We start from the raw sequence: 20,661 nt of genomic DNA, 5'->3' as shown, positions 1-20,661 counted from the left end.
ATCACAGTATAACCACCTACCCCAGAGTGCAGCGCACAGGATCTCTGAGTTGAACCTCTTCTTGTACTTGCGGATCTCTGGCGTGTCACTTGGTGGACGCGTGTTGACAGGGTTGACATTGACCACCGAGCCTTTGCGGGACGGATCAGATCTCAGTGGGTCTCCCAGACGAGCATCCTGCCCGAATCCAGCTGCAGGAAGATGGCATAAGACTATCTCCTCAAACTATTCAACAATCGCAAACAAAAGCATACCTTGCACTTAACAGCTCCCTTTGCGGAGTAAAACAGTAGACCTTTGACCTACCCATGTTGTTGAGTGAGCTTCCGCTGGATGGTGAAATCTGGAGCAGGCGAGGGTCAATGAACGGAGTGAAGGAGGATGACGACTTGTGTTTAGGCATGGAATTGCTCTCTGACTGGCTCTGTCCAAGACAGCAAAACACAAGGAGTTAACAGACTGAAAACATAGCATTTATCACTGTGTTGGATTTTAGCATGATGCTGTAATGAATGTATATACTATATAAATATGAATTTCCATTTGTCCCCTTCTCAAAATTATTTTTTTTTTTGAGTTTCCCAACACTGTTTAGAGTCAAACAAGTTTAAATATCAAAGATAACCCCTGAAAATATAAAATGCGATTTTATTTCCATCCATCCATTTTCCAAGCTGCTTATCCTCACAAGGCTCACGGGATGGTTGAAGTCTATTCCTAGCTATCTTCAGGCAGGAGGCGGGGTCCACCCTGAAATGGTTGCCAGCCAATCGCAGGGCACAAAGAGACATACAACCATTCACTCTTTCAATCACATCTATGGGCAATTTGCAGTCTCCAATTAACATATATTCTGGGATATAGAGGATGAGAAAACCCATGGGGAGAACATGTGAACCCCACACAGGTGGGCCTGGGATTTGAACCCCAGTCCTCAGAACTGTGAGGTTTGTAAATAATAAATTAACTGCGTAATCAAAGGCTTTTGGTTTGATTGATTGACTGAAAGGGCCGTTCGTGCTCAAAAACCCTCCAGTATTGCTGAATTAAATTGTGCAAGTCAGACTGGGCCAAAATATCTCCACAGATATGTGAAAGACTCGTTCCCAGTTAAAGAAAACACTTTATTTTAGTTGATCCTGCAACAGGTGGCCCAACCAGTTATTAGGTTTAGATGGCCCATTACTTTTTCCACATAGGGGCAGGCAGGGTTCAGTATTTTTTTCCCCTCCTCAATAAATAAAACGACTATTTAAAAACAGAATTTTATGCTTACTTGGGTTATGTTCTGTTAATCTTAAAGTGGGGGAAACGATGCCAAAAATAAGAACTTGAATTGGGGGCCAATACTTTTTCATGGATGGGACTGTATATCTACAATGCCTTGTGAAAGTATTCGGCCCCCTTGAACTTTTCAACCTTACGCCACATTTCAGGCTTCAAATAAAGATATAAAATTTTCATTTTTTGTCAAGTATCAACAACAAGTGGTACACAATCGTGAAGTACAATGAAATTTATTAGATATTTTATACTTTTTTAACAAATAAAAAAACGAAAAGTGGGGCGTCCTATATTATTTGGCCGCTTTACTTTCAGAGCAGAAAACTCACTCCAGAAGTTCAGTGAGGATCTCTGAATGATCCAATGTTGACTGATGATGATAAATAGAATCAACCTGTGTGTCATCAAGTCTCTGTATAAATGCATCTGCTCTGTGTGTCTCAAGGTTCTATTTAAACTGCAGAGAACATCATGAAGACCAGGTAGGTCCGAGATACTGTTGTGGAGAAGTTTAAAGCTGGATTTGGATACAAAAAGACTTCAAGCTTTAAACATCTCAAGGAGCACTGTGCAAGCAATCATATTGAAATGGAAGGAGTAACACACCAGTGCAAATCTACCAATACCCGGCCGTCCCTCTAAAATTGCACCTCGAACAAGGAGAAGACTGATCAGAAATGTAGCCAAGAGGCCCATCATTACTCTGGATGAACTGCAGAGATCTACAGCTGAGGTGGGAGAGTCTGTCCATAGGACATCAATCGTACACTGCACAAATCCTGCCTTTATGGAAGAGTGGCAAGCAGAATGCAATTTCTCAAAGATAGATATATAAAAAGTCTCGTTTAAAGTTTGCCACAATGTACCTGGGAGACAAACCAAACGTGGAAAAAGGTGCTCTGGTCAGATGAAACCAAAATCGAACTTTTTGGCCACAATGCAAAACGATGTGTTTGGCGTAAATGCAACACAGCTCATCACCCTGAACACACCATCCCCACTGTCAAAAATGGTGGTGGCAGCCTCATGGTTTGGGCTTGCTTTTCTTCAGCAGGGACAGGAAAGATGGTTAAAATTGATGGGAAGATGAATGGTGCCAAATACAGGACCAATCTGGAAGACAACCTGTTGGAGTCTGCAAAAGACCCGAGATTGGGACGGAGATTTATCTTCCAACAGGACAATGATCCAAAACATAAAGCCAAATCTATAATGGAATGGTTCATAAATAAATGTAATGGGTGTTAGAATGGCCAAGTCAAAGTCCAGACCTGAATTCAATCGAGAATCGGTGGGCAGAGCTGAAGACTGCTGTTCACAAACGTTCTCCATCCAACCTCAATGAGCTCGAGCTGTTTTGCAAGGAAGAATGGGCAAGAATTTCGGTCTCTCGATGTGCAAAACTGATAGAGACATACCCCAAGCGACTTGCAGTTGTCTTTATGTTTGAAGCCTGAAATGTGGCGAAAGGTTGAAAAGTTCAAGGGGGCCAAATACTTTCACAAGGCACTGTACATTGAGATAAATAAAGGGGATTCTAAGTGTAGAACAGAATTCCACTCCTACACTGGTAATGGAACTGATTGTATGCAATCATTGTTTACCTGATTACATAGTAAAAATAAATATACAGGAATTATTTTCATTTAAAAAAAAAAAACTAAGGCCATAAATATACTTCGATTGAAAAAGGTAAGAACGCCGTTAATGAAGAATGTCTTCTAGTGCCATGTATTGAACCACTGTGCACTTTATTCTGTAAAATTTGTAACCTCAAAATCAGTATATCGGGACCATCGTAAACGAGGACCCTCAATGCATGTGTGTGTACCTATACATTAGTGCAAGCAGCATACGTACATCAAAAAATATTAAGACATGCGTGAAACGTAGCTGAAGTAGAGTCTTGCAGTTAGTACTGACAGAAAAGGGAAAAAGAGTGAAAAGGAAGAAATGGAGGCAGTGTATATTTCGGGCTGCAGTAAAATGCAGGCAGAAGAGGATCCAAAATCCACCACCAGAATGCATTTGGTATAAGACAGGAGTGATGAGAACAAAAAAACACCAAGCAAGTACAAGCACAACTCAAAGCAGAGATGCTTGTTAGTTCATCTTAAAAAGCTGTTCATCCTAAAAACCTGTCGTAGGATTCCCTCCATGCTATAACTGGGAGACAACCATGTTAGCAGGAAGAAGAGGAGAGCCAGTGTAAGGTCAGCAGGAATGAGAAAATGCAGATCTGCCAGACCCAACAACCAGGATGGTATTAGAGGATTTGTACAGGCTCAGATGTACAAAAAAATATATATATCCATACATACTGTGCATGTTTTTTGGAGGGGGTGGTAACAAAATATTTGTAAATACAGTGGAACATCTACAGTCAAATGCAACTGTTGCACAAATGGGCATTTCCCCAAATCCTCTAACATAACACAAGTGTTTGAATTTTTCCTCATCCTTTTGTATTTTCCAAAGGATAAAATTGAATGACCCTGGCCTTTGCAGCACCCATCCCGGAGTAGGACCAGCCTCAATAATGGCTGTTTAAAAAAAAGTGAAAAGAGAGTAAAAGCCGACTCAATCGATACTTCTGTCTATCGTGACTGTATCATGGCTGACTGTGAACGTTAAAAGATAATTTTGACATTTTACTGCTGACAATCACCTTTTTCTACTTTTTACTTTCATCAGCTACATGGACCAATATAGTCACACTGTACATTATGCATTTTTCTTTCATTATTAAGGTTGACAAAGGTTTCATTGCTTTTACATTTGAATCACAACTATAGTTGATAAACACTTTAAACCTTTATAACTGTCAAATTTTCATCAATGGTGTCAGCTAGACCAAAGAAAGGACTAGTTCTATTTTCATAATTTTCTATGGCAGAATTTGTGTGGAGGTCAATCACTGTCCTAAAACAGTGTGTTCGAAAATGCCGGCTCAGCTGTAACAATCTCACCTCCCTTCCTTGATGAGAAACAGGTTTGTAGGTTCCACTGTAGTTCAGCAAAATTGGATACAAACACTATAATGGCACTAGGCTAAATCGTATGCTTGTGTTGGGCTCTGAAACATCATAAAAATTAAGAGATTCAAGTAGCACTTGACCCAGATTGGCAGCCTTTGTGTCCGAGCCTGAACTCCCTGCATTCCATTCCTGCAATTGCTGGCCTCAGCCAAGTGAGGGCAACATACCTCGATTGCAACAAGCTTTTCCAGGGGATTCAGTGGGGACATGGCCAGACTGGCATGGCTAGGTGGTGATGAGAAGGAGGAGGAAAGCGTGGATGTGGAAGAGGAAGGGGAGTGATGGCTCTGCTGGATAAGGTCTGGTAGGTAGTGAATGCAGCCAGTGAAACCATTTTTCTCTTGGAGGCTGTGGCTGAGGGATTGGGGGTGGCCGTGAGAGGCACCGGCTGGGGAAGAGGAGGAGAGATTGACCATCCGCTTAATGTCAGTGGTGCTCTGAAACCAAGAATAGGCACACTTTTGGCTCCAGTAAACAGGAGGAAAGATGATGCATTCTGCAGTGTTGTTGTTAAGATCCTCTTCTTCCAATTAAAAAAAATCAGACTAGGCCTATGATGACGGACTTAATGTTTACGTCACAGAGAAAAGGAGGATTGTGGTGAATGATTGGATGAAAACACTGGACAAAGAAAGTGTCCTGTGTTCTTTGGGTGGACAATGTTTTACAAGGAGATTCCCATCTCCTCTTCCTACCTGTCTGATAACAAGTGTGCCATCCTTTGAGGGTGTGGTGATCTGGTTGCTCTCAGAGTCTTCAACCAGCATGGTTTTGGCAGACCCAGTCTCCCCATTGCTCAACCTCCTGTGGAAGCCGTGAGAAGATCTGATGTGCACAATCAGAACCATTTTAAGAACACCCTGGGAAAAATATGAACTTTCAAACTTTCTACAAAGAAACAAATAGAGTGGTCAGAGTGTGTTCCACCAACCCAGAACGCGAGTCCTCTGGTCCTGAGGTAGATTCCTCTCCTGCCTCCTGGTCTACTTCCTCATCCTCCTCCTCATCAGTGGTGCCAGAATCTTCACTTGAGGAGGAGTAGTCTGTAACTTTGTGGGGAGGCCGCAGGTCATCCACTGCACGAAGCTCCTTAGCGAGTGCTGTCAGGTCCTAAAGAGTAGTGATAACAAAAAAGCAGTTAAAACAGACAACGTGACAGGAAGAATTCATCTGGATTCAAATGCAGTTGTCTTCAAATCCTGTGTCAGGTGTTTCAAACACTGCATGAGGCAACAAAATGAGTAAAGAAGAGAAGGACCACTCTCATAATCCATCCATTCATCCATTTTCCGCTTATCCTCACAAGGGGGAGTGCTGGAGCCCATCCCAGCTGTCATCGGACAGGAGGCAGGGTACATACACCCTGAACTGGTTGCCAGACAATCAATCGCAGGGCACATTGAGACAGATAACAGTCACACTCACAATCACACCTAGGGGCAATTTAGAGTCGGCAATGAATTTCTCACAATACAAATGAAAATAATTGAATCGCTTTTATCTCCCAAACAAATCCAATTTTACAATACAATGAACGGAGGTGATTTATCTCCTTTAAGTTCCGGTATTTTGCTAAACCACGTTTTTCTAGTATTTGGGTTGTAAACAATGTCGCTACAGTGCCTCATTAAACACATGAAATACAGTCTTATGAAGTAAAATTACCCATGCGTTATTGAGTTCAAAATGTTTTTTTTGTCAAGAGCCTTGAAATTAGGTCATTCAAATTTCTCAAGCTTATCTACATCATTGGCGAAGAGTTCTGCCTGTCTGCTCCCAAGTCAGCACTGTCAATAACACTGTCTGCTACACGGAGGCAGCCAATCGTAAGAAAGGGGGCAGTTTTAGTCAGACATGGACAAAGTGGATACAAAACTGGGTCAAACAGAAGTAGCCGTTGGAGGGGCCTCTTATGGACACATGATAAAACCAAGGTGGTGTTTCTTTTTTTTTTAAATAATGAAATTGACACTCTTGCATTAAGTCCATGTTAGAGAGTAACTCTGTAGAGGTCTAAATAGCCAAAATATAGGACATTTAATAGTCTTACGACAACCTAAGCTGTTCCCCTAAAACCACCAGGTAGTGGATTCATATGAAGGCACATTTAGGGTGGGGGAGTGGAAAAACAGAGTTTTCACCTTTTTGAAAAAATGTATTTTTTTTTTAACTAAACTAAAGTAAAGTTTGCTGGCTCATTACAAAGAGAGAAACACATACAGCAGGTCGAGTAGGCCTGGCCAAGTTCTTTTCATCAGCTTTTTTGGGAAGATTCTCAGGACGCTGGAGAGGTGATCCTTCAGACTTGGAGGATGCTTGAAGGATCAAAAGAGGAGATTGGATTAGAAAATGTTTGGTTTTAATGGACAGACAAGAAGTAGCCAAGTACGATTCCAGGGGACTCACAGCGTGGCCTGAAGCGGTCTCCAGAACTGGCTTGGGAGCTGGAGTTGGAAGAGCCAGAAGAACTCCCGCTGCCAGGCCGCGGCTGCAGCTTCTCCACCCTGTCCCACAGGGGGCGCTGCTCCGCATTTCTGCCCAAGAGAAGAAAACTTCAATAACACGTACAAGGCAATTCAAAAGAGTCACAATTTATCTATTAAGCATCTTCATTATTTACCCAGATGTGTTTCTCTGTCCACCAGACTGCAATGGCAGTGGTGACTCCCTGCGGGAGAGTACTGGCGAACGGGATGTTGTTCTGACAGGTACCTGGACACATACAATGTTTGCTTTAGACCTGGTAAAATGTCACCCACTAGTTATATAGGCAAACTCTTTTTCGAGTCAGAAAAAACATTTTGAAGGTTCAATGACAGACAACCATGTTGTGTTTGAGTAGAATGGTCAGGGGAGTGACCGATGTGACAAAATGAATGACGAAACCGAATGGAGTGCACCAAGGGAGAGAGGCGGTCCTCTACAACTTCTCACCTTGGGTGGGACTTCGTCACTGGGCTGTGCTTGAGGCTGATGGAGGAGAAGTTGGGGGTCAGTGCGTGCAGGCGATGGGTGATGATGGTGGGGATCCTGGGAGCGCAGGTGGAGTTGTGCAAAGCTCGTGGTAACGCCGCCGGGCTCGCTGAAGGACTGGGAGCGAGCGACTGCGGGCAGAGGAGGAGGAGAGGGGGCAGCGCTGTTGCTGCTCTTTAGAGCAGCAAGGTGGGACCACTGGACCTTTAAGGAGTGAGGGAGGGGGTGAAACACAAGGGAAGCTGTGTGGTTGACATGCATGAACTTAGATTTAAACACATGCAAACAGACAACAAAATAAAGATGCTTATCATTGTTGGGATGTGTAATGTAAACCAGTGATTCTCAATCAGTGCTCCGGAACACGTTTGCCATTCATCAGAGAATGCAGGAAATTACCCAAATTATTTGTCTGACAATATTGGAATTTACTGCTCTTTCATTTGATAACAGAAGCCATAATTAACCTTTGAAGCCACCTGTTGCCATTCATTAGACAGAACAAGTGTGTTCAATTTAACATGCACAGATTTTACACTGGGTAAATTAAGGTTATTTTTATTAGATCATTACTAATGAAGTATTCATAGCATTAAGTGTTGACAGATTTTGGATATTTTCACTGAGAAGAACATCATGTCACAACACATAAATTGGGTGCCTTTCCTCATTAAAGAATGTGAAACACTGATGTAAACATTTGGATTTGAGCTCCCTTTTGGACGTGACTGCAACACTGAGTACATACTGTAGTACAATGGTGACCCTTGTTAGTTAATTTTAAGATGCTGAGTATTTTTTATGACAACACAGCATTTACATTTCATACCAGAAATGTACATCTTTTCACAGTTACCACTATGTGTGTATTCTGAATGTGTTTAATTGGCTCTTCTCTGTTAATGAAATCACCTCTCCACAAATTTTTGCAGAACTCAGTTATGTAATTTCATAATACTTCCATATATCAATCTTCTGATTATACAAGGTTGAGTCGCAGGCAGAGCAGCTTGAGCAGTGAGACTCAGACATCCCTCTCCCCAGGCATTTTGTAAGGTCACACAGGCCAGGTGAGAGAGCATATTCAGCATTTCCTGGGTGAGACCTCCTTTCAGCGGGACGAGCCCAGAAGACCTCACTAGAGAAATGTCCAGGAGGCATCCTAATCAGATGCTCGAGCCAACTCATTTGGCTCCTCTCGAAGTGGTAGAGCAGCAGTTGGACTCTGAGTGCCTCCATGATGACCATACTTCTCACCCTCTCTTTAGGGGAGAGGCCTAGGCACCTTACAAAGGAAACTAATTTCAGCTGCTTGTATCCTTGATCTTGTTCTTTCGGTTATGACCCACAGCTTGTGACCATAGGTGAGCATAGGAACGTAGATCAACCACTAAATTGAAAAGGAGATGAGGCAAAAGACAAAGCTTGTCTTTTGCCTCATCTCCTTTTTCACCAAGACAGACCAGTAGAGACCTTTATTTTTATACTCCTTTAGGTAACTAACAAATGAAGTGCAATTTTGATTTTCATGTTAAATGAATGAAATGGATAAAATAATTTCTTCTAACAGCAGCGACAATCAATTTGTTTATGCAATACTGTGAGAAGAAGAAGTGGAGTAGAGCAGTTACCTGAGGTTCCATAGGTCGGTGCATTGCAGAGGCGTCGGAGGAGCTGCTACTGTTGGAGAAGGGTTCACCAGAGCGGGGGGGAAGAGGAGGTTGTTTAGGAGGAGCCGCTGTCTGAGGAGAACCCTGAATATTCTTACGGTATCGCTCGTCAGCCTGGGGTGACAGATAAAGATCAAACAGTGGTGCGAACAATCAAGATGAGAGGTCCATCATTAAACAGAATGCTTCCTTCCTTGCCTATTAAGGCGGATGGTAAGTGTGATAAGTCATGCTTGAAGCTGGACAGACACATAAGATAACATGTGTTTTTGCATCAAAAACTTTGCATACCTAAAAGGAAGGAAAGACAGTTGTTAATAATGACGTGCTTCGGTGCTTGAATGTTGCATGTTAGTTTGAGCTTTGTCCATTTACATGCAGCTGCCCAATTACAAATGTAGCCCAGCCATAACTCCTCATCATGAATTAGCCACTTTTGGTCTCCGAAGGAGAAATCACGGTAACTCGTGTTGCTTGCAACCTCTCTATTTTCACAGGGGCAGAGCAAAAAGAGCAAGAAGATGGAAAAAGCAGGCGGCAGGGCAATCAGAGTCAATGAGGAGGTTCACCTCTCTGATAAGTTGAGGAGGATGATTAACCAGTCTATCAAGCTCAGCATGTTCTCCCGGAAGAAGTGTAAAGTGGATGGAGGGTTCGGGCTGAAGAGGTTTGGAACTACTGGAGGTGAAAATGTGGCTGACATTCTCATCAGAGATGTTTTTCTCTGACAGTGTTGCCTGAGCTTTAGCGCCGTCCTGTGGCACTCCAGAGTTCTCAAAGGCGCCTATCAGTACTGCAACCGTACTGTTGAGTACCACAGCTTGTGGGGGCTGGGTAAGGATTCTGTCGGGGGGTGGGGTGGTCATCAGAGGATTGGTAGGGTCTGACGGGGGTTTGACCTCATCACCAAGCTGTTGCTGGGATGCACGCTGGAGTGAGACAAACTGTTCTTGCTGCAGCCGCTTGTGTAGCTGCTCAGCCTTGCGCTGCTCCTTCAACTCACGCCACTTGAACTCCTAGCGCACATTTAGGGATTTAATGCTGCTCAATCATATTCTACCAAAAAGTAATTCTAAAATTTTGTCAAAATTTCTTGCTGACAGATTGTCCCACGACCTCTCTTCGTTCCTCTCAAACATTAAGAGAATGATACACATCTGGAGTCAGTTCGGATGATGTGAGGTGACAGACTTACAAATGTATGTTTTAGGTTCCTTGGTTGTGTGACTTACCAGTAACATGGCCTGTTCACGCAACAGCTGCTCTTGTAGCATCTCCAAATGTCTCTGCTCCTCCTCTAGCTGCCGCCGGATGTATTCCTATCAAAGCAGAGCTATATTTAGAGTTCAACTCTATATCAATGGCCAGGTTTAGTTTAAGTCTCTACGCTTTTTTCCCCCCAAAATCACATTTTAACTAGTCAGAATACCGTTATGCATCATTGTGTCCTCATAAACGCACTATTTCTACTATTAAAATGACACACACACACACACACACACACGTATAGAGATACACACACAAAGCAATCCCTCTCTACTTCACAGTTCACCTATTGCGGCTTCAGTGCATCGCCCCCCACAAAAAGTCAGATCGGCATACAGTACGTACTATATTACGGGATGTCGCATTGATACAAGGCGATAGACATTCCCAGCACGACACGGACCAATGAAGCAAAATTTTAAAAAGAGCCAGATCGGCTTTTTGGAACTTATTGGCTATGTATCATCGAAGCCCCACCCAGCAACTGTCTCTCCCTCCCTCCTCTCCCTTGTTCTTCAATCCGCCATTTTCTACGCTGTTGACTATGTGTGCAATAACCTCTCGTGTTCACAATGCCACCAAAGCGCTGTGCTGATGTTAAATCTTCCCCCGAAGCACCCAAGCGGAAGAGGAAGATGCAAAATGAAAGGATTTTTTTAAAATGGGCGCTGCGTAAGCTCTTTGGAAAGCACATTGCAGAAAAACAGCCCGATGACGATGTGGAAAAGGAAGATGATGACAATCAGTGAAAGAGTAAAACTCTGGATACGATCAAAGATGGCAGAAGTTACACTTTTGTAGCACCATTAAACCACATAAAGAATGATGTGGTAAACATATATATATATATATATATATATATATATATATATATATACACACACACACACACACACACACACACAGTCATAAAAAAGTATTTGAAAGATTTCTTTTTTTGAAAATTTATCACACAAAGGTTTCAAAATCACTAATTTTGATAGAGACAACGTAAGGCCGTTTTTAAATGTCAATTCATTTTATTAAAAAAATAAATAAGATTAAAATCTTTCTGACCCTCTGTGAAAGAGTTATTGCCCCCTCCTCGTTAAATCGCAACGTTAACATGACGTAAATTTGGGAAAGGTGAGTTCAAATTCACAAGCTCCACCCAAACCTGGTGACCACCATACTTGATTCAAGAAATTACTTAAATATAATCTGTCAGAGAACGTTAAGTAGGTTACAAGATCTCAAGAGCCAATGCATCATGGCATGATCCAAATTAATTCAAGAAATAATGGGGGGGGGGGGTGATTGAAAGAGCAATCAGTCAGGAAAAGGTTAAAAAGTCATTTCCAAGGCTTTGGGGCTCCAGCAAACCATTCTCAGAGCCATTGTCCATAAACTGAGAAAAATGGGAACAGTGGCAAACCTTCCCCTTAGTGGATTACCAATTAAACTTACTCCAACAGTCTGACAACAACTCATCCAGGAGGTCACAAAAGAACCTTGAACAACATCTGAAGATATTCAGACATCAGTTAAGGTCAGTTTTCCTGACGCTACCATAAGAAAGATCATCATCATCATTTTCTTTTGACTTGTCCCATTAGGGGTCACCACGGCGCGTCATCTTTTTCTATGTGCATCTTTCTCCTGCATTTACCTCTCTAACATCCATTGCCCTCATGTCTTCCCTCACAACATACATCTATTCAACTTCTCTTTGGTCTTCCTCTTGCTCTTTTGCTTGTCAGTTCCATCCTCTGCACCCTTCTACCAATATACTCATTTTCTCGCCTCTGGACACGTCCAAATTAAAGTCTGCTCTCTCGAACCTTGTCTCAAAAACTTTGGCTGTCCTTCAAATGGGCTAATTTCTAAACCAATCCAACCTGCTCACTCCTAGAACCGCAACATCTTCATTTCTGCCACCTCCAGCTCTGCTTCCGGTTGTCTCTTCAGTGCCACCGTCTCTAATTCGTACATTATGGCTAGACTCACCACTGTTTTAAAAACTTAGCCTTTCATCCTAGCGGAGACTGTCACATAACACAACCGACACATTCCAAAAGATGCTCTAACGTGCTTGGATCAGTTTCTTTACTTTCTTACCACACTCACCATTGCTCGGGATTGTTGAGCACAAGTATTTCAAGTCCATCCTCATATCTCCTTTTCCTGTAGCTTCACTCTTCACTCCTTTCTTTCATATATTGTTTCACTTTGGCTAATCTTCATTCCTCTCCTTCCCAGTGCTTGTCTCCATCTTTCTAATTGTTCCTCCACCTGATCCCTGCTTTGAATGCAGATCACAATGTCATTTGTGAACATCATGGTCCAAGGGGATTCCAGTCAAACATCTCTCAGCCTATCCATTACCACAGCAATCGGGAAGGGGCTCAGAGCTTATCCCATATGCAGTCCCACCTCCACCTTAAATTCTTCTGCCACATCTACGGCACACCTCACCACTGTTTTGCTGTCCTCATAAATGTCCTGTACTGTTTCTAACATATTTCTCCGCCACACCAGACGCATGCAGTACCAAAGTTTCCATCTTGGTACTCTGTCATAGCCTTTCTCTAGATCAACAAAGAGACAATGTAGCTCCTTCTTACCTTCTCTGTACTTTTCCACTAGCATCCTCAAGGTAAATAATGCATCTGTGGTGCTCTTTCTAGGCATGAAACCATACTGTTGTTCGCAGATACTGCTGTTCTCAGTCTATCCACCACGACTCTTTAACATAACTTCATTATGAGGTTCATCAACTTTATTCCTCTAGTTCCCACAGCTCTGCAAATTGCCTTTGTTCTTAAAAATGTGAACTAGCATACTTTCCCTCCATTCTTCAGGCATCTTACCCAGTATTCTGTTGAATAAATTGGTCAAAAACTCCACATCCACCTCTCCACATTGCCTCCATAACTTCACAGGTACGGGAACAACTGTTTTGAACAACAATTTTTCATCCTCTTTAGTGCCTAACCTCCCTCTTTACTAATCATTGGCACTTCCTGGTCCATCATACTTGCCTCTTCTACTCTTCCTTCTATCTCATTTTCTTCATTCATCAAGTTCTCAAAGTATTCTTTCCATCTACGTACTTAGTACACTACTGGAACCAGTCAACACATTTTCATCAAACAGCCTTACCTGCTGCATATCATTCTGATTTCTATCCCTCTGTCTGGCCAACCTGTAAAGATCCTTTTCTTCTTCTTTCGTGTCTAACCTGGTGTACATGTCATAAGCCTCTTGTGTAGCCTTTGCCCTACATCGCATCTCAATGTATTCCTTTCGCATCTCCTCATTCCTCTGTGTCCCAATTCTTCTTCACTAACCTCTTTCCTTGTACAACTTTCTGTATTTTGGGGTTCCACCACCAAGTCTCCTTCTCCCCTGTCCTATCAGAAGACACACCAACTGCTCTCTTGTCTATCTCTGTGATCACTTTGGCTGTCGCAGTCCAGTCTTCTGGGAGCTCACCGTTCATCAAGAGCCTGTCTCATCGCTTTCTGAAAGTCCGCACAACATTGTTCCTTTCTCATCTTCCACCATGTGGTTCTCTGCTCGACCTGTGTCTTTTCATTCTTCCTCCCCATCACCAGAGTCATCCTTCATACCACCACCCTTTGCTGTCAAGCTACACTCTCCCCGACCACTACTTTACAGTCAGTTACCTCCTTCAGATTAATCATCGTCTGCACAAAATGTAATCCACCTGCATGCTTCTACCACCTATCTTGTAGATCACCCTATGTTCTTGCCTCTTCTGGAAAAAAACTTTCACTACTGCCATTTCCATCCTTTATGCAAAGTCCACCACCATCTAATCCCTCAAAGCTCTTTTCCTTGATGCCGTACTTATCCATCAATTCTTCATCGCCCATTTTTTTTTTCCACCAACATGTCCATTACAATCTGTACCAATCACAGCTCTCTCTGTGTCTGGGATGCTCAGAACTACTACTTCTAGTTCCCTCCAGAATGTCTCTTTCAACTCTAGGTTACATCCTACCTGTGGGCATAGCCGCAAATCACAGAGATAACACCATCAATTTCAAATTTCAGCCTCATCACTTGATCGGATACTTTTCTCACCTCCAAGACATTTTTCATCAGCTGTTCCTTTAAAATAACCCCACTCAATTTCTCTTCCCATCTACTCCTTGGTAAAATAATTTAAACCCTGCCCCTAAACCTCGAGCCTTACTACCTTTCCAACTGCTCGCTTGAATGCACAACATATCAACCTTTCTCCTAATCATCATATCAACCAATTCCTGGACATTTTCTGTCGGAGTCCAAACATTCAAAATCCCTACACTCAACTGCAGGCTGTGTGGATTCATCTTCTTCTTCTGCTGCTGCTACTGGCGCTTTGCTCCTCTTCTTTGTTTTTGACCCACAATAGCTGAATTTCCACCGATGCCCTGCAAGTTAACGGTGCCAGGGACGGACATCGTTAAGATGGGCCACGACTAATTCGGTTTGGGATTCTTTTGATGAACACTCATATTTGTTTGGGAAAGTTTAAAGACAGATGCCCTTCCTGATGCAACTCTCTGCATTTATCTAGGCATGGGACCTGCGTACAGATTGCACTGGCTTGTGCCCCCATAGGGCTGCATTTTCTACCATAAGAAAGATACCGGCCAAAAATGGCATCGATGGGAGAGTCTCCAGGCAAAAACCCCAGCTGTCAGCAAAGAATAAAAATGTAAAAAAAATAAATAAATCACATATGCCAAAAAGTGCCTTGATAGTGCGCAAGACGTTTGGAGAAACATTCTGTGGACTGACGAGTCAAAAAAAATGCTTATGAAATGTGTGCAGCCCTTAACACCTGGCGTCAAAATGACATAATATTTCATAAAAACATTATGCCAACAGTGAAGCATGGTGGTGGCAGTGTGATGATCTGGGGCTGGTTTGCTACCTTAGGACCACGAAAACCTGCTGTGATTGATGCAACACTGAATCCTGATGGGTACTTGAACATCCTCAAGGAGAACGTTCAGCTATCAGTTCGTAACCACAAACTCAAGCACTCTTGGATCATGCAGCAGGATAACAATCCGAAACACACCAAATCCACCTCTGAATGGCTCTAAAAATAAATAATAAAAATAAGGTTTTGGAGTGTACAAATCAGAGTCCAGATTTAAATCCAATTGCGATGCTGTGGTGTGACCTGAAATGCTGTTCTTGGTCGAAAATCCTCCAATAATGACGGAGTTGAAACAATTCTGCAAAGAAGAGTGAGACAAAAGTCCTGCAGAGCAATGTGATATACTCATCATCAATTATCAACTATCGCAAACGCTTGATTTCAGTTATTGCTGCCAAGGGTGGCCCAATCTGTTATTAGGTTCAGGGGGCAATTAATTTTTCACAAAGGGTCAGAAAGCTTTGGATTTTTGGTGCCTTTAAAAATGTAATTGTCATTTGAAAAGTGCATTTTGTACTTCCTTTGGTTGTCTGAGACATTACATTTTTGATTATTTGAAAACTTTACTTGTGATCGAAAAAAAAAAAGAAAATCAGGAGGGGGGGGCAAATACTTTTTCAACATCAATATACAGATACACATAGTCTATAAACATATAGGGTATTTTCCGCACTATAAGGCGCACCTTTTCCCAAAAGCCGCCTTATATATGGATCAATATTGAGCCGCAGCAGGTCCCGCAACTATGGTAAGCAGCCACCGACTCCATTTTCCCCTGTAGAAGAAGTAGCGCGCAGTGGATGCTGAGATATATGACTGCGCAAGCGTGCCATTTCATTTCCATTCATATGTTTGTGTAAAGACCCCAAAATGACTCCTATACTACTACTGCTACTACTACAATGCTACATCACTGACCGTACCTCGGGGAAAATAATAAAACTGTTTATTCATTTTGGGAGTGAACAGAGTTTTCAGAACGCTGGCTTGTAATCTATAAAAAGTTTGACTGACATTCCCTTTAGCGCAGCTCCATCTAATGGATGAATAACGTAACCCCAGCCTCTACTGTATATATATAATACACCTTATAATGTGGTGCGCCTTATATGTGGAAAAAAAGTTTAAAATAGGCCATTCACTGAAGGTCCGCCTTACAATCCGGTGCGCCTTATCGTGTGGAAAATACGGTATACGAAAATATCCAAAAGCTGACAGGCGCAGTTTCAGCAAAAAGAGCCACGCCTATGAGCAAAATACCTATCACAGCAATGTTCAACGGTGCATTTCCTAATCCACCAAACGACTAATGGCTAAAATCTGTCAAAAATAATGGTTTTATTGATTAAACCATACACAGTCACGAGAATGTCATTGACATTGAAGCCAATCATGTATGTACGTCATCACAAACATACAAACTCAAAGATGACTGCACTCACTTCTCATTAAATCGCCGCTATGACAGCATTGATTGTGCTTGAAAGTGAACGCAAGATGGTGTGGATACATTGAGATGTGATGTGAGTGTAGTGATGGGTCGATCACAAATGATCCCATCACTCACGCTCCTGTCTGAGTGATGGAAGCTGGCTAGTGATAGGGCAGACATGGGCAAACTACGGCCATATACGTCCCAATAGGCTTTTCAATGCGGGCCACCGAACTTATCCACTTAAAAAAATAATCAAAATCATTCAATCATTCATATCATCTTCTCCCTGCAATACGAGCCGTTCCTGAACGGGTGGACCTTTGTTGGAAAGTAGTGTCCTCTTTATTTCACTCTCTGTTCCCCTTGCCGTTTGAGCCTTTCTGTAAAAATGAGCGCATCAAAGAAAAGTGGACAGTGAAATATATTTTCCCTGAAGTCCAATTAACAACATGTGTCTAATATGCCGAAAAGCTGTTTCAGTTTTTAAATAGTACAATATCAGCCATCACTTTGCTACCAAGCATGCAAATTATGCTTGCAAATTGTCAATGCAAGAATGGGCAGCTCCTGCATAGAAGAAAGTGTTTCAACAACTGTGGGAGCTCATATGCTCATTTTTGGGGTTTATGGAGAAATCTGATGAATTTCCAGAACTGAATATTGTGAACTGGCTTTGTGATTTTGCGTTAGCTGTGGATATATTTTCACATAAGAATGAGCTGAATGTGAAGCTAGAGGGGAACCATCAGTTTTTGAAAGTGTCTGGTAAACATGGAAAGTCTTGGTCTTAGACCAACAAAGTTGATGTCATGGAGTGGCCAGTCAAATCCCCAGGCCTTAATCCAATCGAGAATTTGTGGAGCAAAAAAAAAAAAAAAAAAAAAAAAAAAGTTGTTTCGAAAGCAGAATCAAGAAATGTACATGAATTGTGGAATGTCATTAAGAAATGTTTGGAGTGGAACAAGTTGGTTGACTCCACACCACACCGATGTGAAGCAGTTACATAAACAAAAAAATGTAGTCATACAACTTAATATTAGTTTAGTGATTCAAAGGATTGGAAAATTTTAGAAACAAAAAGGTTTGTTCAAAATAGTTTTGAGTTTGTAAAGTCAACAGCAGACTATTTTATTTTTTTAATGCAGCCTTTTCAAGAAATTGCCCAATTGCACAGTCTTAAGAGTGTATATATCATTAACGCTTGGTATTGTTGGTTTTCTGAGTATACTGCACCTACTGGTAACTTGTTGACATATAACAATAAACAACAATAAAAATGTGGCCAAATCTGGTCAGTCAGATTGGACTGCTATTATTTTGAACACCACTGTAGATGTTTAGCAATGTTTAATGTTTATCCAGTTTATTCAAGATTTTTATATTCCATAATTTCTGTCACATCAGCTATGCGTCTCAATAAAATTGATCTTTTGTTAATATTTTTGGGTGTCTGGAACAACTGGAATTACAATTTATCCTGCTGTTAATTCCTATGTGAACCAGTGCTTTGGTCTTCAAACAATTTGGTTTAAAACAAAATTTTAGAAACAGTGATCATGAAGTGTGTATCAAACCAATATTCTACACTGATAGGAACTGTAATGCAATCAAAATTGTTCATAAAGTAAAATTGACATTGGAAAATCTTTAAAATGTAATTATTTTTATAAAGTGGGATTACTGCATTGTTAAGAGATGCCAACTCACAACAACTTTAGTGTTGGTTGCGAGTCTTCAAGGGCCACGGCATGACAAACGAAACAAAACAAATGTGTTTACTTAAAGTGCAAGTGTCGTCAAACGTATGTTTTTTAGTATATTAATGAAAAACCCACAGCCAATATGGTCCCATGTGTTTTTTCACCACAAAGCATGATTTTGACCTATACAGCTTTTTGTAACTTGAAAATCCTCTTGAGGGATTTGTTTTTGAGAAGCAGGAAGTGATGTACAGGACAGAGGCGCCCCCTAGTGGACTCGTTTGTTTCCATTAGTTTTACCTCTGGGAAGGTAGCTCGTTGTTCCTTCGTGTTAGCCAGAATGCCGGCTCATTGTATTGCTGGACATTGCACTCGGACACTCGGGATAATGGAATTACCCTTCATAAGTTTGAAAGACACCCTGTTCGTTGTGAAAAATGGATTGCACAGGTGCAGAGGACGAGAGCTTCATGGGTTCCAAATAACAGGTAGGTGTGTATACAGCTCCAAAAAATAAAAATAGTTTGGGGAGGACCACGTAATCGGTCTCTCTCATAACGTAGCAAAAGATCCGCGTATGAAATGTGTTGATGTGTGCATACAGCTACAAAAAAATAATAGTTTGGAGGGGACCACGTAATCGGTCTCTCTCATAACGTAATAAAAGATCTGTGTATGAAATGTGTCGATGTGCGCATCTCCCAGCCAACAATGTCTTGATAGTCTTCGAGTACTGCGGCGACTTTGAACACACCCCTAAAAGCAATATAGCTAGGCTCCACCTCCTCCTTATATGCCACCACGGGCGCCGAAAGTCAGCCACACCGGCTGAGGTACCGCGTTCGGTGGTCACAGCTTCTGCAAAGGCTGCGTGTCGGGCTTTGCAACGGCTCTGAAGAACCCAGCCAAGAATGCATTACTCAGTCGGGTGCGCGCATAAAGCGCCCTGGCTCGACTGTGACTAAAGCAGCACTGCTCGGTTCTGTCATAAGCCACACCGGCCCCCTGCGATGAGCCGCAAGACGTGTCCATGTTTGGGGCAGGATGTTGATGCAATCGTGACGAAAAGCACTTTTTATTGACCTAAACAGCAGTTAAAAGTAAACGTAAGGATAAAAGGCACAAAACTACGCGTGGTTAAAGCCATTAGGAATTTTTAACGTCATGAGAAAAGAGACCTGTTCACGATCATTCCTTCTCTTCTCATCTTCAGCTCGTCGCCGCTCCTCCTCCTCTTTGCGCCTGCGGTCCATCTCCTCAAGGCGTCTTTTCTCCTCTTGTTCCCGCCGACGCTGGTCACGCTCCTGTTGCCGTCTCATCTCGCGTTCACGTCGCTGTTGCTACAGTGTTGAGGCAAATATGAAAGCAGTCAGATATTCATCAGCCCTCGTATAAATGTAACTGAATCACAGAAAATAGTTGTGCCTCATATTTGAAATGCTAAGGTTGTATTATTCTGAATTGAACAGAAAGCAAAAAAAAAAAAAAAAAATACAGGGGGGAATTAGTTTTGGTCTCTGGACCAAATCATCTGTGGTCTAATAAATTTGTTCAGCAATGTTCAGGTTGGTGGAAGAATTTAGCTTAAAGCAAGGCTTTATCTCGGAATTGTAGTTTAAGAGGGTAACTCTAGGAAAGGACAAGAAGAAGAAAAAAAATATACAGTTATTGAGGAAAGATAGTTAAAGGGGAAATCCACTGGTTTGTATTAACAATGTATCCAACAGGTCATGTCATATGTACTCTATTTTGACAATGTGCTGTTAAATCCTCTCTCATTTAATAGTATTTTGAGAAGATTTTTATCGACAATTACAAATTTTCTGGAGCGCTGCCATTTTCGCGAGTCACATGACCTACATGGGCGGATTTGACGTGTTACGTGCCGCAACAAAGGCTCGATTACATGGGACACAATTTATGCCCAGTGCTGATTTCTCGGATTTATCCTCATCTGATAAAGAAATAGCAGTATTGGGAAAACGGAGGAATACTTCCATACACAGCCGTGAGCAGCACAGCTCCAGGGCTTGGGAGAGTCGTGAGCCAACTCCCCGGGCCATGCGAGTGAGCTCCAGGGCTCGGGGAGCAAGCTCACAGCTCAGCCGCTCGGTTGATCGGGAAGACGGAGGTATACTTCCATACAAAGCTGTCAGTGGTGCCGCTCATGGCCGTGTATGGAAGTATTCCTCAGTCTTCCCGATCAACCAAGCGGCCAAGACGCTCATGGCTGTGCCGCTCACGGCTGTGTATGGCAGTATTTGTCAGTCTTCCTGATCAACCAATACTGCTATTTCTTCATCAGATGAGAAAACATCCAAGAAATCAGCACTGGGTATAAATGGTGTCCCATGTA

At 42.2% G+C, this 20,661-nt stretch overlaps 1 protein-coding gene across 5 annotated transcripts in view; it reads right to left on the bottom strand.

Moving 5' to 3' along the window:
- The window catches only part of LOC133492147 (mitogen-activated protein kinase kinase kinase kinase 4-like), a 66,008-nt gene that overhangs the window by 5,966 nt on the left and 39,381 nt on the right, over window positions 1-20,661 (bottom strand). Inside the window, exons 13-25 of one of the 5 annotated variants that reach the window (XM_061804187.1) lie at window positions 19,484-19,645; window positions 10,198-10,284; window positions 9,535-9,981; window positions 8,927-9,079; window positions 7,257-7,499; window positions 6,943-7,034; window positions 6,729-6,856; window positions 6,543-6,637; window positions 5,254-5,432; window positions 5,018-5,126; window positions 4,490-4,759; window positions 307-424; window positions 21-191 (exon numbers count right to left, since the gene is read on the bottom strand). In XM_061804187.1, the coding sequence (XP_061660171.1) occupies window positions 21-191; window positions 307-424; window positions 4,490-4,759; window positions 5,018-5,126; window positions 5,254-5,432; window positions 6,543-6,637; window positions 6,729-6,856; window positions 6,943-7,034; window positions 7,257-7,499; window positions 8,927-9,079; window positions 9,535-9,981; window positions 10,198-10,284; window positions 19,484-19,645 (2,254 nt within the window). Of the gene's footprint in view, window positions 1-20; window positions 192-306; window positions 425-4,489; window positions 4,760-5,017; window positions 5,148-5,253; window positions 5,433-6,542; window positions 6,638-6,728; window positions 6,857-6,942; window positions 7,035-7,256; window positions 7,500-8,926; window positions 9,080-9,534; window positions 9,982-10,197; window positions 10,285-19,040; window positions 19,389-19,483; window positions 19,646-20,661 lie in introns of those variants that run through there. The other 4 variants (XM_061804150.1, XM_061804158.1, XM_061804169.1 and 1 more) reach the window with 4 other exon arrangements.

Source organism: Syngnathoides biaculeatus, chromosome 2 (genome assembly GCF_019802595.1).
Source record: "Syngnathoides biaculeatus isolate LvHL_M chromosome 2, ASM1980259v1, whole genome shotgun sequence".
Lineage (NCBI taxonomy): Eukaryota > Metazoa > Chordata > Actinopteri > Syngnathiformes > Syngnathidae > Syngnathoides > Syngnathoides biaculeatus.
Note: the sequence above shows the minus strand (reverse complement) of the source record. Positions and strands in the feature narration are given on the sequence as shown.